The 13,444-nt window shown below is 44.7% G+C and overlaps 1 protein-coding gene across 3 annotated transcripts; it reads right to left on the reverse strand.

The window, feature by feature from the left end:
- Nucleotides 1-289: 289 nt before the first annotated feature.
- Nucleotides 290-5,261, reverse strand: rgs4 (regulator of G protein signaling 4). Of its 3 annotated transcripts, none has more exons than XR_011597422.1 (6): nt 5,128-5,261; nt 4,693-4,821; nt 3,644-3,708; nt 2,099-2,262; nt 1,260-1,562; nt 290-1,079 (listed from the first exon to the last, which is right to left on the reverse strand). XR_011597422.1 is itself a non-coding variant. In XM_070908738.1 (6 exons), the coding sequence occupies exons 1-5, from the start codon at nt 5,169-5,171 to the stop codon at nt 1,323-1,325; spliced, it is 642 nt and encodes a 213-aa protein (XP_070764839.1). In that variant the 5' UTR covers nt 5,172-5,261; the 3' UTR covers nt 290-1,079; nt 1,281-1,322. The 3 variants fall into 3 exon arrangements, 2 of the variants coding, with proteins under 2 accessions (XP_070764839.1, XP_070764838.1); XM_070908738.1 differs by having other exon boundaries at nt 1,281-1,562; XM_070908737.1 differs by having other exon boundaries at nt 290-1,562.
- Nucleotides 5,262-13,444: the final 8,183 nt, after the last annotated feature.

Here is a 13,444-nt window from a genome sequence, read left to right on the forward strand (position 1 = left end):
CCGCCATATGTCTGCAGATTATAGATGATTACTGTGATTACGAAGGGACAGTCTGAATTATGTCCAATTCAAGTTGGGGGGGGGGGTTTTGGGTTTTTTTTACACAGCTCTTCAAGAAAAAACAAAAATTGAAATCACAAAATAACTTTCACGGCCACCAGGTAGAGCGCGCTGCCCAAGGTCTCCCACGCTACTACACCCTGCACCCACTGTCTCCCGGCGGCCGGGGTTAGGTGCCGTTCAGCTTGACTAACCACACACACACACACACACACACACACACACAAAGTTCTGATTATCCAACACATCATTTTATTTGCGAAACGGTCACAGATATGATATAAATAGGACAATGACAACTCATACAATAAATGTCTACAGAACATTATACATTTCGATAAAACATTGTAGCACGCAAGGCCGCCAAAATACATTCAGTTCAGACACACTAATAAGTACCCTGCACAAGCGTTACAGTAACATCTGAACAAAACAGTTCAATCAGATCAATCAAATGAGTCACAATTTGACCTTCTCTCCTACTGCTGGGTAAACTATAGGACACGCAACAGCAAGCAATCAATTCAAAATCCCCACTAGATGTAGACAAAAGCCGACATTTGCGCAGCGTATTAGTCTTGACGTCAGGATGTTTACACGGCACAGACAGTTGTTACCACGGTTCGAACATGCGATAAGTAATGAGCAGTGAGTAGGAAATTAAGAAGAACTAAGCAACGTGCCCAAGTCGATATGATGGAAAATAACCATATCGGGTCGACTGATGACGGACAAAACTCATGGTGCTTCATTTAATGTTAAAACAATTAGCACGCCCACATCACCCACACTGGGTCAGTGGTCATCGTCAAAATGAAACACTGATGCTTTTAATACTGATTAGATTTGCTTTTGTATCGCTCAACACACTTATGTTCTCGTGTGTGTGCGTTGTTATTCCTTCAATAAGTGAAATCCTTTCCCTCGGTTCCACTGACAACATGCTCCACTGGCAGCGGGGTTTGTGTCCGTCGGGTGGAGGTAGCTTTACCTGCGTCTGTTGTGAGCGTCAGTGTAACCTGCAAGCCAAAGGTAATCTTCGTAAAGCAGACATATGTCGGAATGCACGACAGCTGGTGATGAATTCAGAAATGGGAAACTTTAAGACCTAAGTCTTGACCACGTCACATTAAGTCACCTTCTAAACCACTGGGTTTGTGTATTCTATAAACACAGGACATAAAAACAAACTTCTTTACCAGGCGTCTACCCTCTCATACATTTTCAGTCTTTGGCAAGTCTTCCCCTGTTTGCTCGAAGTTTTAGGCACCGCCGGTCAGCGCCTGCCCGGCACAGTCACAGTTTTTCTTCTCCTTCCTCTCCGGAGCAGCGATGGTCCGTGTCTGACACAGATCCTGGACCAGTTTGGAGTTAAGGAAGCGCCTGAAGGAGTCTTTCTCCATCAAGGTGAAGATCGTCCTCTGAGCCTCGTCGAAACACGACGGGCAGGCGTTCTCCACGTTCTGCCTCGTTTCTTCTCTGGTCGCTGCGTCTAAGTTTACCTTAAATCACATCGAATGAGAGGAAGGAAAGCGTTAAATGTCCTAATTTGACATAAAAAAAAAAATCAGAAACACCATTATGGAAATCAATAAAAATGCACCAATTTCTAACGCAAGTAATACTAAAAGTAATACAGCTTTCATAGAAAAACCCAGAATCCTGATCATTTTCGCCAAGTATTGTTATTGAAAAACAATAAGGTCATACGGCAAAGGACAAGCTCACAAAATACGGCCTTTTCAAATCGATATTATCTGTTCATATTGTTTATTTTCCACTTTATTTTCATTCAGAGTAAATCCAAAGGGCTGAACCAAATACTGCGCCAAACTTCCTTCATCCAGGCCGAGCGTCCACCATCCCAGGATAATGACGCCACGGAGTTTTAGCCTTTTAATTTAGATTTTTTTTTTTTCAGAATCCCTTTTTCGCTTGTTTTGTCTTCCACGTTTTCGACCTCGCAACCTTTTTAAAGAAATGCTCTGCAAATAAGCTTAATTCACTGTTACATTTTCCTCCTACTGATATATCTTACCTCATTAGGAGCATCTGCCTCGACGTATTGCTGGTAGATCTGCGTGGCTCTGGCCGGCAACTTGGAAGGCGCAGTCTTCTTGTAGTCTTCGCAGGTGACCCAGAAGTCTATGTTCTCCTCGCTGAACTCGGACCTCAGGAAGCCGGCGAAGACCGTGCGACCCGCTAACACGGACAGAAAAAATGTAGAGGTTTGAGTTCAAGCAAATGTTGTGGCGTGTCGACGCTCCTTCGGAAGAATGAGAAAGTACAGCCTTGTCACATGCCAAAGGTAATCAAAATGATATAAATCTGGCGCATTCGGTTGCCAGACTTGTGATAAAGGACGCAGCAGAATCGGTTACTCCGCTCTGATTTCAGGTACGACACCAAGAAAAGCTAGACAAAAGGCTGCTAACTACCCTGGGCCAATCAGAAAACCACATGACAACACTGAAATAGGGAGCCGTTCCTCCCCTCACAAATGGAGCTAAACGCTTTTCAGACTTTCTGGCAATGGAAAAATAGTTAAAAGGGTGAGCAATAATAGTTTATTTCTGAGAGAGAATAAACACTCAACGAGCAAAGCCAGGAAGCACGAAAGCAGCGTAATTACACTGAGTGATTACGTTATACCAAAAAAAAAGTAAATAAATAAATCCCAGCATCAATAATTGCATCCTGTCTTTTTTTAGATACACAACGGCAATTGTTTTCCAACAACCAAACCAGTAAGTACACGCACATCTGGGCCTGTTTTTATCAAAAATGATTAGCTTCTGCGGCATCACTGCTCCAGCCTCCTACACGACGAAGAGGACGGACGGAGGGGACCACTGAGACCGCGACAAGATAAACAAAAGGAGATCGATCCAATGAGAGCTGACGGATGAAGTCGGAAAGGAAGGAAAGGAAGGGAAGGGAAGACATGACGATGTTGGAGGTCATGGAACGGAGCAGGTCAGAACTCAGCGGGCTCCCTCAAGGCCATTGCTCCCCTTTTGTGTCCACACACACACACACACACACACACAGTGTTATTCTCAGGGGGCTTACGCGCACACACACACACACATATATGCTCGGCACTGGTCAGCCCGCCCTGAGGGACCGCCGAGCGGTGCCTTGAGACACGTAAGCAGAAGACCAGAGCATGAGAATGCGTCGGAGAGCGTCTGTTAGTTTCCCCCAGCCAGGCCTCCTTTAACTTTTCCCGTAACATTAACGTTCAACATTCATGTGTCAGACGAATCCGAGCAGGGCGATGCCACTTCATTCAGCAGCACATCTCCTGTACGTCCGTGCCTTCCATTAGCGAGGAATGTGCAGGTCAAGGCCTTGTCTGCTAATTATTCCCATGATTGCAGCACCATCGTGTGTTTTTTTTAGTTTTGAGGGCCCTGAGAAAGATGCTGCTGGAGAACCAATGAGCCAAGCATCATCCGCCTGACGGTGTCAGTGTCAACACAACCTCATTGGCCTCGTTCCAGTTCAGGTTAAACCTCTCTTCTTCTTCTTCTTTTCTTCTTTTTTTTTTTTAGGCATGAAACAATAATGTAACACTCACTTTCACTGCTCAGCACATGGCTGAAAGACTCCTTCCATTTCTCCACCTCAGCTGCAGTAGGCGCCCTGAAACACAGATAAAGGAAGGTTTTTGTTAAATACGGTCGCAAAGGGTTTAATATGTACGCACCTATTCATGTGTAAACTACACAGGGACTTTTTTTTTTTTTTTTTTTTTTATCCTAAGCAGCATGTATTCCAATTGGGAATTTTTTTTGCATAAAACCTTTTCTACAGTGTGTATAACTTCCTCCTGTCGTCCCACCCAAACAAATAAGACGTATATCCAGCCTTATAAGGAGTTTTCCCCCCTGTTGTTTCTAAATGAGCTCATCCAGATCCCAGCTGCACCAGTTCACTGCTCAATAATGGCAGATGACGCAATTCTGGCACGATCAGATTGGCTGCCAGGTACAGTCACGCCTCCTTCAAGATTTCATCGCCTCCAGAAAGACCGGCATTCATGAAACGAATGAATCGCTACGTGCAGATAATAATCTGCGTTCATGTGCAGCGCTCGAATAATGCATGTTTGCACTCTGGAAGTGTGTCGTCTATAACCGTCTCTGGATAGGTTACATGTTACTGAGGAGGGTCAGGCTAAGTGGGGGGGGGGGGGGCGGGGGTGACATCATGTGTTCTTCAAAATGAATATACACTCCAACAGGAAGAGGAATTACATATCAAAGTAATATCAGGCTCATGATGGCTTTAGACATTTTCTCCAAAACCAGCACCTGAAATACAATTACAGGCATGAAATGAGACGCCGAGCACTACAAAACTACTGAATAAATGGAACACATTTATCCCCCTATTGGTCGGAATGCGATTCACGACTTCCTTTTTAATGCAACATGTACAGAGCTCCTCTCAAGAAACACGACTAGGAGAGAGAGTTTGTTGCTTGAATCACAATCCTTGTGAATGTGGTCGAAATGTCGTTTTTTTTTTAATTTTGGCTCCCTATGAGAGTAAGCTTGCCGTGGGATCTGAAGAGGAGACACGAACACATATTTCAAATTGAGCTAAGAGACGAGTTCCTCTGACCTCGCAGCAGCAGCAGCAGCAGCAGCAGCGGCAGCAGCGGCGGTCTTCCCTTTCATCAGCTTCTGATCGGCTGCTTGGGGTTCAGGCTTCTGGAGCAAGAAGCTGATTTTGTGCTTGATGTCTTTGGCGCTGCGGAGAGGCAGGCGAGAGGGCGGTGAGCAAAGAGCATTTGAGAAGCTTTCAGTTTGTTTGCAGTAATAACATCTGCACAAGGACTCGCTCGTGCGAAGATCCGCTTTACGTAAACAAGTGGTTGGCAGCTGGTTCCTCTTTTTCTATATGAAAGGGTTGTTTTTAAGTCATTCACTGATTTGTCTTTTTGCTTAAGGTGAAAAACGTAACACAGTTTCAGACACTTAAAAGCTACATTCTACTAGTTCTTTCAGCAGGAATATGATGACACTTGACACGTTGTACAAAGTAAATTCGTCTTACCTTTTCAAGCATGTTGCCGGGAGTGTTGCAAGTCCTTTACACATGGCTGAATGTTAAAGATCCAGAGTCAGTGCTGTTTTGGGTTGACAGTGTGATTGCGAGCGGCAGAGTTCTCCAGTATTGAGACAGCAGCCTGCGGGTGTCTCCACCCCCCACTCCCCCCCAGCGGTGGTTTTATACCTCCAGAGTGCACAGTGACAGAAAACTGACCAATCACACCAGACCGGGGGAGAGAGAGAGAGAGAGGGGGGGGGGGGGGGGGGGATCACACGTGACCAAAACAAAAGGTGTTCTCCACTGAGGGAGGCGTCTCAAGCGTTCGAGGAATTACTGAAGTCTCCCCTCTGTGCTTTATCACACAGAGCAAAACCAAATGAGATCCAGGCTCATGGATATTCCATTTCTGAGCAGGTCTAACAATAAGCAACTTCAAACCAAGATGAATACAGCAGTGAAATGAGCAGAATGTGGCGCAGCAGCTTAAAAAGAACGGATCCCTTTTTTAATCCGCTGCTGAGAAACAGTTAGATGAAATCCAGCCACCTGGAAGTGTGCGGAGATCTTCCGGCAGATTCTCCTCCTGCTCTTATCTCTAAATCTCTCTTATCTCGTACCTGAGAGGACAAACGTCTGCAGCCTCTCTCCCAGGTGATAAGTGAACACATGACGACTGAGCTGTAGGCAAGCAGATGCAAGGTGTCGTCAGTTGTCTCTGGTCCCTGGCGCCTGTTTTACACATGACCTCATATCTAAGTCTGGTTTTGTTTTTGTTTTTGTTTTTTTTCCTTTAATCTGTCGCTTAAAAGCAGCTTGGATTCTTTTCTCCAAGCGATCTGAGAGATGCCGAAGCAGAAACAAAGCTTTTCCGATTTGTGTAGCCAACATGTGCAGGCATTTAAAGCACGGAGGACTGCCAAAGGTTCCCTTCAAAAGAAGAATGAATTCAAACAGCGTGGGCAATTTTCAACCAGCTGAAATGGTTCAGATGTGTTTAAGATCAGGAAACGTCAACCCCCAGACTAAAACGTAGTGTTAAAAAATATTCCGACAAAAGAAATCCAACTCAAGGACCACTTATTAAGGTTTTTCCCCTAGGCTTTCAACCACGTAAACACGGTCTTCATCTTTTTAGGACTTCTCTTCCACGTTCAGCATCAAAGTCCATTCTTAAGTTTGGAAAAAGAAAGTAAATAAAATTAAAAACAGCACAGTCCCAATTCAATTTCTGCTGATGACGATGGTTTAAAGTTCCGGAAAAGTGGACCTTGAGTTGAGATTGTTTTGTAAAACTACAATTTCCAAGGTCAAGGATGATATTTCATGTCTCAAATGTGTCGCTACTTACATGACTCATCTAAAAACTTTTTTTTTTTTAGAATGAATTAACGAACTGATTGAATTAATTGAATATTCAGTTCGTAAGACTCCTTTACAAAACATCAAGAGGCAGTCTTAGCTAGAGTCTAAACTTAACATTTAAAGACAAATAACCTATATAACGTTCAAGAAAACCTTCATTGTGAATCACTAATATCTATCGAATCATTACAATTATTCCATCATTACATTTCATGTCTATGCTCCATCCATAAATGAGATGCAACTTTGACACGACCAGCAGGGTGGAGGACGTTAAAGTCCAACTTTTCTAGACAAAAGTAATGTCCACATGTTTTGTATGTATTAATAGTTAATAGTTTGTTTTGGGGGTTTTTTTAGGAAAAAGGTTTTTGGTCTCAGCCAGCTGTCGATGTCGTGTTTGACTGTCAGTAAACAAACTTGCGCTGTAGCCTACATGTCGCAGGCTGGCAGCCTGTTGTTAGATTTGCAGGTGTGTTTACATGCTGTTTAATGTGCTGCAGCTAATTCACTATGTAGCCTGTGAGAGACGACGTTACCGGTGCACCTTTCACAGGTTAATGTCTGTTTGGTCAGCTAAAGTGCAGGACGTGTTCATGCTCACGAGTTAGATAAGAAGGAGAGTCTTTTAACAAGCGGCTTCTGATGTTTTTCAAAGGAGAAAGAAGGACACGTGATTTACAGAGCAGACACGCATGCTGTGGAAGACAAAAATAACACTTCATTTCAGCGGGACTTGATTGAGATTTTTGTCTCGCAATCTCCTGCTGCTCGCCACCGGCGCTCATCCAGACAGCAGGATATGATTAGAGCACAAGGTGATGATGGCCCCTGTGTGTTCCTGGTTCACACACACACACACACACACACACATCGCACCTGAGAAGCCGGCCCCGTCTCTCAACGGGCCTTTTCAACCCCAACGGCATCTCATCAAGTGCTGCAGCAGCCAGGCGCAGATATGCAGCCGTTAGGTAAGACCTGTTGATGGGCAGCAACAGGTGCACAGAAAAGCAGTACAAACTGTGCAGACCCGATGTTCTGGTCTCAGTGACAGAGTTGAAAGAGTCATTGAACGGTTACGGTATCATGTCGTCAATGTACTTGGAAAGGGTCCGTACACCTCTTGGTAGGTTTCCTGAACAACATGATGACCTCAAATGTTTGTTTTAGGAAACCAAAATAACTCAATCCGTAAAGTGGTGGAAAAAAAAACACCCAACAAGTCTTCAAACCTAAAAGACAAAACAGGCCAGTGGCTCCCAAAAACGACCGACACCGCTGCTCCGAAGTGGATTCGTATGGGAATTTCCTGATCTGCAACCCCTGCAGTTAAGTTGTGCTTAGGTTAAGGCAACTACACTGTACTTGGTTCAGGTTAGGACAAGATGGTCTTTAAGGAGAGGTTCAGATTTTTTCACATCTGTCATGCTCACGTTTCCACATGTGTAATTGAGAGTCGGCTTCATTGTCATTTGACCCAGTTCTAGAACAAAAAAGTGCAGCTTTAATTGATAAAAGTTAGTCTTGTCTTTTTGTCATGTCTTGTGTTGCACATTTCCTCTTTTATTTTGAAGGACTTCCCTCTCCTCTTCGTTTCAGACGCTTCGCCTCCTGCCCTCATATGTGTTTCCCCGCCGGCCTGATCACCTGCCCCGCCCTGATCAGTTTCACCTGTCCCTCATCAGTTCCTCACCTGGGTGTATTCAGTCTGCCTGTGTCTGAGTCGTGCTATTAAGTCCTCTTCTTTGTGGACACAGGAGACAAATGGCGGCGTGTGTGCACCATGCATACACAAAAAAGAACCCCTAATTTGTTGCCATTGAGCTGGCCATGCCCTTGTCTGTGGGTCATGTGATGGGAATTTGATGGTGTTTATGTATACATTCAGAGTAGAAATCCTCCTTTTTCCCCATTTGCACTGGAGGTTTTCAGCATGTTGTGTTGCCAAAGCAAAACATCACAGTCATCACGTCGCCACGAGTTTTTGTTTTGACCAAAACAAGACGAGCTGAATGAGATAAGCAGCGTTCCAAGTTACTTCGGGTAACAGGTTTAGTTGAAAAAAAAACAGTGTGTTTAATGCGCGTTGGTGTGGGTCACAATTTCACAAATGGCTCCAAAGGTCGAGAGGAGCAGCATGGCATCATCAGGGCAGTGGACGAGGACCCTCATAAAGCACATCAGGTGATAGGAAATGACCATAGTGTCGATATATAATTCCGCTCACGCCTCTGCTCGTCTCCGCTGATCTTACAGCTCCTTTAGAGGAGGGACAGCAGAGCCCTCCATGAGCCGCATTCTCCATTTCCATCAGCTGGGTGGACTGGGCACTTAAGGAAGGGTAATTGCGTCTCTCATATGGTCAGGAGCTGCATCTGTCATCATGAGAGACATTCAGCGTGCCGCGTAAAATCTGTCCGGCAGGGAAATTAAAGGAGGGCAGCTAGCGGTCCCGGGCTGACATCAGTATTCCGCTTTGACTTGGCTTGTTTGTGGTTCTCCGTTCACCTCAGTCGTCCTCCCACATCTCACCAGAGCAGGACGACACCTCTAACATGGCATGCATGGGTCAATGCCCATTCACTTCCCATCCACGCCTTTCACCCGTCCTTTTTTAAATGACAAACAGAGAAAAGGGAAGTGCGAGGGAGAGAAACGGGTGATTATTTTACAACCTCTGCTCTACGCGTTCGGATGAAATGTTCCGGCTTGGTGTAAAATAAGCACCTAAAGCTTTTCACTCCAGACCTGCACAATCCAATCTGCCTGTTATACACACAAGGGGAACACAAGTTTGGAGACACCTCAGCGTAATGTGATTAGTTGGATCTGGCACAGTATCAACAAAAGCTGAATATTATAAAGGTGGGATGTGCTGAGATGCTACGTGTGCAGTAAATAATAACAAGACTACGAGTCCCAACCACGCTGGTAGCTCCGTGAGGCTGTACTTTGCGCTAAATGCTAACACGCTCACAATGACCACATGAGTATAAAGTAGATGTTGAGATATTTTACTCAATAAGTGAAAAAGTTTGACCCGGTGGTACGAGCTGAAAAGTCCGGAGATCAGCAAAGTTTAATCGGTTTTCGTCCTCTAGTGGCCTTGAATATTTATAGAAAATGGAGTTGCCGTGGACGAAGGCCGTAGGTTGACCAACCGATCAACACTTCCGTCGTCCGAAATGTCACGCTGCTAGCGGCGATTAAAAGGTAACCCAGTGTATGTAAGAGTTAAAGGTATAAAAGCTGCAAAATGCAAACGTGTAAGAAAAGCAAAAAAACGCTGCATTGTCAGTGACAAAGTTGTGACTGAAACTTTCCTGTTTCTTCTGTCACCAAGCAGTGAGGTGGAGGTCCTAGAACGTTTAGGTAACAAGCAAATGGTTCATTCTAGCCTTGTCTGCCATCTGTCTTCTTATTGGCTGTTGGAGAGGAGGAACTGGTTGGACTGGTAATATTGGGTATGTGAATGACCGACATAAGAGCTTGTGATGCCGTTCATTTATCCAAAGGGTTTTTTTTTTATTTGTTGATCATTTATTTCAAAGTCATTGAACGTGGTCACCGCTAGTCGTGGTGTTTCTTACGCAGATTTCAGTCATCGTACTTGAGTCCAGCCCAGCCGGATTTTTGACCGATGAGTCCGTTTCTTTTTCTGTGCTTTTCTCTGATGCACCCCCCCCCCCCCTTCTTGTTTGCCAGCAGCGAGTGTAGACGTTTTGGTGAAACGGCCTACAGTTAGTTGTTCAGTCGCTGCAAGGGGAGGTAGAACACAAACTTCACTCTCACGCCATGCAGGCTCCTCCACTCCAGCCACTCCACATAAGGACCTAGACAGGACCAGAACAGTGCTGCTTTATGAGAATGCCACAGCCGGTAACTTTGAGGGGGTGTTTGTCTGGCATGACAGCGTAAGCACCAGCTGGTTCTAATAACAAAGGGTTGCTCGGAGATTACGTTAAAGACAGTTTTCATTACGCGCCCTCAGCCGTGACAATTAGCACATCGAACCCAAACAAAAGGGAGTCGATTTTTCCAGCTTCCCGCTAAATGACCCGTGGCACAGAGGAAGGGAGAGGGTTACCGCGGCGATTGCTCATAGGCCTCAGTCAGTAAGTCGGTCATGCTGGGCCATAATGAGCTGTGATGAGGCTACGTGTGGAACAGCACGCAGGTTTAAAGATACCTATCGGAGCCGCATTCACAGCTTTGATCTAACGCGGCGGCAGCGCGATGATGACGGATTAGCCGCTGAGCTGTGCGCGCTTGAATCCGCGTCGTGTTTAGGCGCTTGGCGTCGTGTGCCTGTGTGGCCGTGTATTTGTGTTGCTGTGGAGGGAGATGAAGTGCTCTGCAGTGAGTGTTTTGTCTCCCTGTCCACCGGGCTTGACGGGGGCCACCGTTTGAGAAGCGACGTAGCGCTGACAGACACACACACACACACACACAAGGCCACATTTTTCAGCTTGATGCTTAAATTTCAATGTAGGCTCACTGTTGCAAGCAGCTTGTGCATGAACGGGAAGGTGGCAGCAGTGTTTGATCAAAGCATCTGCTCAAATAGGTAAATAAAAAAATGAAAAAAGTTGAACTTCCTCCCCTCCTCCATGACGTCCCGCATGTCCACTTAGGAGATAAAGGAATTCAGTTATAATTATATATAATCATCCTCTGCATTTGGCAAAAATATTTGAATAATGAAAGATTGTTGACCTGCACTTGACACCTAAAATCTGTTTGTCTGCGTTTAACAAAGCCCCCCCATTCAGCGCAGAATTTGGCCCCTCTGGGTTTGACGCCTCTCACCATTTGTGGTCCCTTAATGGTGATTCACCGCAGCTCTCCTCGTCGGTGAGTGAAATGTCAAAATTACCACTTTAGGGAAGCCAATTTAGAATCGGAAAAGTGCTCTGCTGAAGTCGTTCTGTAACACACATAAATATAACCTGCCACGCTGCTGAAGTCATTGTTTTTATCAGTGTTATGCTACGGCTAATGGCTGCAGCTTCGTAAAGCCGTCGCTGCTGTGTAATGCAGTTCATCATAAACGCACACCATCTGTCTAAAAATATCGTTACGTCTGTGGCGGTGTCACATAAACAGTCAGGCAGAGACTTGCCACCATGCCTCCCCTCTAGAGACTGCAAGTCTGCAGCACTGACCCAGCCACAGGCACCACAGCTGGAGGACGGTCCGTGTAATAATAAAGGTCAGGAAGGAAAAAAAAAAGAAGGGGAACCTCTGTTTATTGTGATAATGTCGGAGCGCATATGGTTTGTAACACATCGAGCATGTTTTTAATATCGGTAGACGACCTGCCGGACCTCGTGTTTCTGCTTTCCAGTGCAATACATCAGTGGTAAATATCACCACAGGGTTCCTGAAAGGAAGTAAACAACCCGTGGCGCACTGCGGTTGTTTTGATGTTGCTTGCAGCATGACCTAAGTGAATTTGCCTTGTGTATTTATGGTCAGTCAGCCAACTGAGGACTTACAAAGTATACCATATATCGGCAGGCAATACGCAGGCAGGAAATAGTACTGCAAGAATACGAGCTTTGGAAGGCAGTGTAGCTGAAAAGCATTGTTTTGCTGTAATCAGTCGGCATGCGAGTGACATATCAGTCCCAACAAAGTCACTGTCTGTTGAGGTGGAGGTCGCGGTAGTCAGTGCTTTGAACTGTCAACGTTTTTTTTCCCGAATACCAAAGAAATGTTCCAGTCTTAAGTGTCTTTGTCATTTCTAGGAGTCAACCTGAAAATAACCCGTACAGCTGCACCGATCTCATCTCGTGCGCGTGGTCGTTTTTTGTTGCCTTTCTTTCACGGTTGTCGCTGGCTAGCTACTGTATGTGAGGTCTCACTGGCAGAAATGGTTATTCATCAGGTAAAAGATGATTAAGCAATTCTCTTTCATTTAATCAAGTAGGTAAATAGTTCACAATTAAAGTGAAGTTACTTTTAAAACCAACTCTGTTCCATTAAACACGCTTTGTGTAGCTGTCGGCAGTTTATAGTCTCATTGGGGTCATTTTTTGGTTAAGTTAACACCATAACTTGTTATTAATCATTTTTATTTTCTAGTTTATGATTTCACTATTTTATGTCTACTATCCTGGTTGAAAGGGGAATTCTATACTTTTTCAAGGTTGTTAAAAAAAACAAACACACACACCAGAAAGCGGCACAGCAAAGTTCGTCCAGGGCAGCTAATGGCTAACAAGCTAGCTAGCCAGCCAGCAGTTAGCACTTGATTGTTCTCTCAAGGGACAATAGGATCATACAGTTTATTCAAGATATACATATTTATATATATACATATTGGTACCATCATAACTGTCTAAAAGTCTTTTTTGTGGAGCCATCTTGGACTGCTAGTTGGGTTGCACTGACTCATTCATTCACGTGCAAATATTGACGGTTTATGATCATCAGTTGTCCATGTGTAAATAACGTAGTGCCCATTAATCATCTTGACTCGCATAGTAATTTGTCAATGGACTGATCAGTTTCGACTGAAACTTGTTGAAATGGCCTTTTTTGTGCAGAATGTATTCTGTATTTTCTGTCTAGGGACATCAGTCTTCATTTTGGGGTTCAAAAAGCTGTAAAATGTCCTTTCAAGTGTGCAAATGTCCTGTGTGCGGTGTGTGTGTGTGTGTGTGTGTGTGTGTGTGCGTTGTCTGTCCATTCACTGCCAATAAAATGGTCACACCATTAGCCAGTCATGAGGTGTGTAATTTGGGCATTAGGGTGCAGCCAGCGATCTCGTCTCCCTTTGTTTGTCACGGAAAAGGCTATTTCAGGCCTTTTCCCTCCAAACTGCAGTTCGACCTTACAGTGAAGCGCAAGGAGAAGAGCACTTCAGACAAATATGTAGACTTCATTTGGGGTTGAACCTTGTCAACCTTGGCATCTCAATTTATTTGAATAGTTATGTGACTTTCAAAAT

The sequence above is a fragment of the Enoplosus armatus genome, chromosome 7, assembly GCF_043641665.1.
Source record: "Enoplosus armatus isolate fEnoArm2 chromosome 7, fEnoArm2.hap1, whole genome shotgun sequence".
NCBI lineage: Eukaryota > Metazoa > Chordata > Actinopteri > Centrarchiformes > Enoplosidae > Enoplosus > Enoplosus armatus.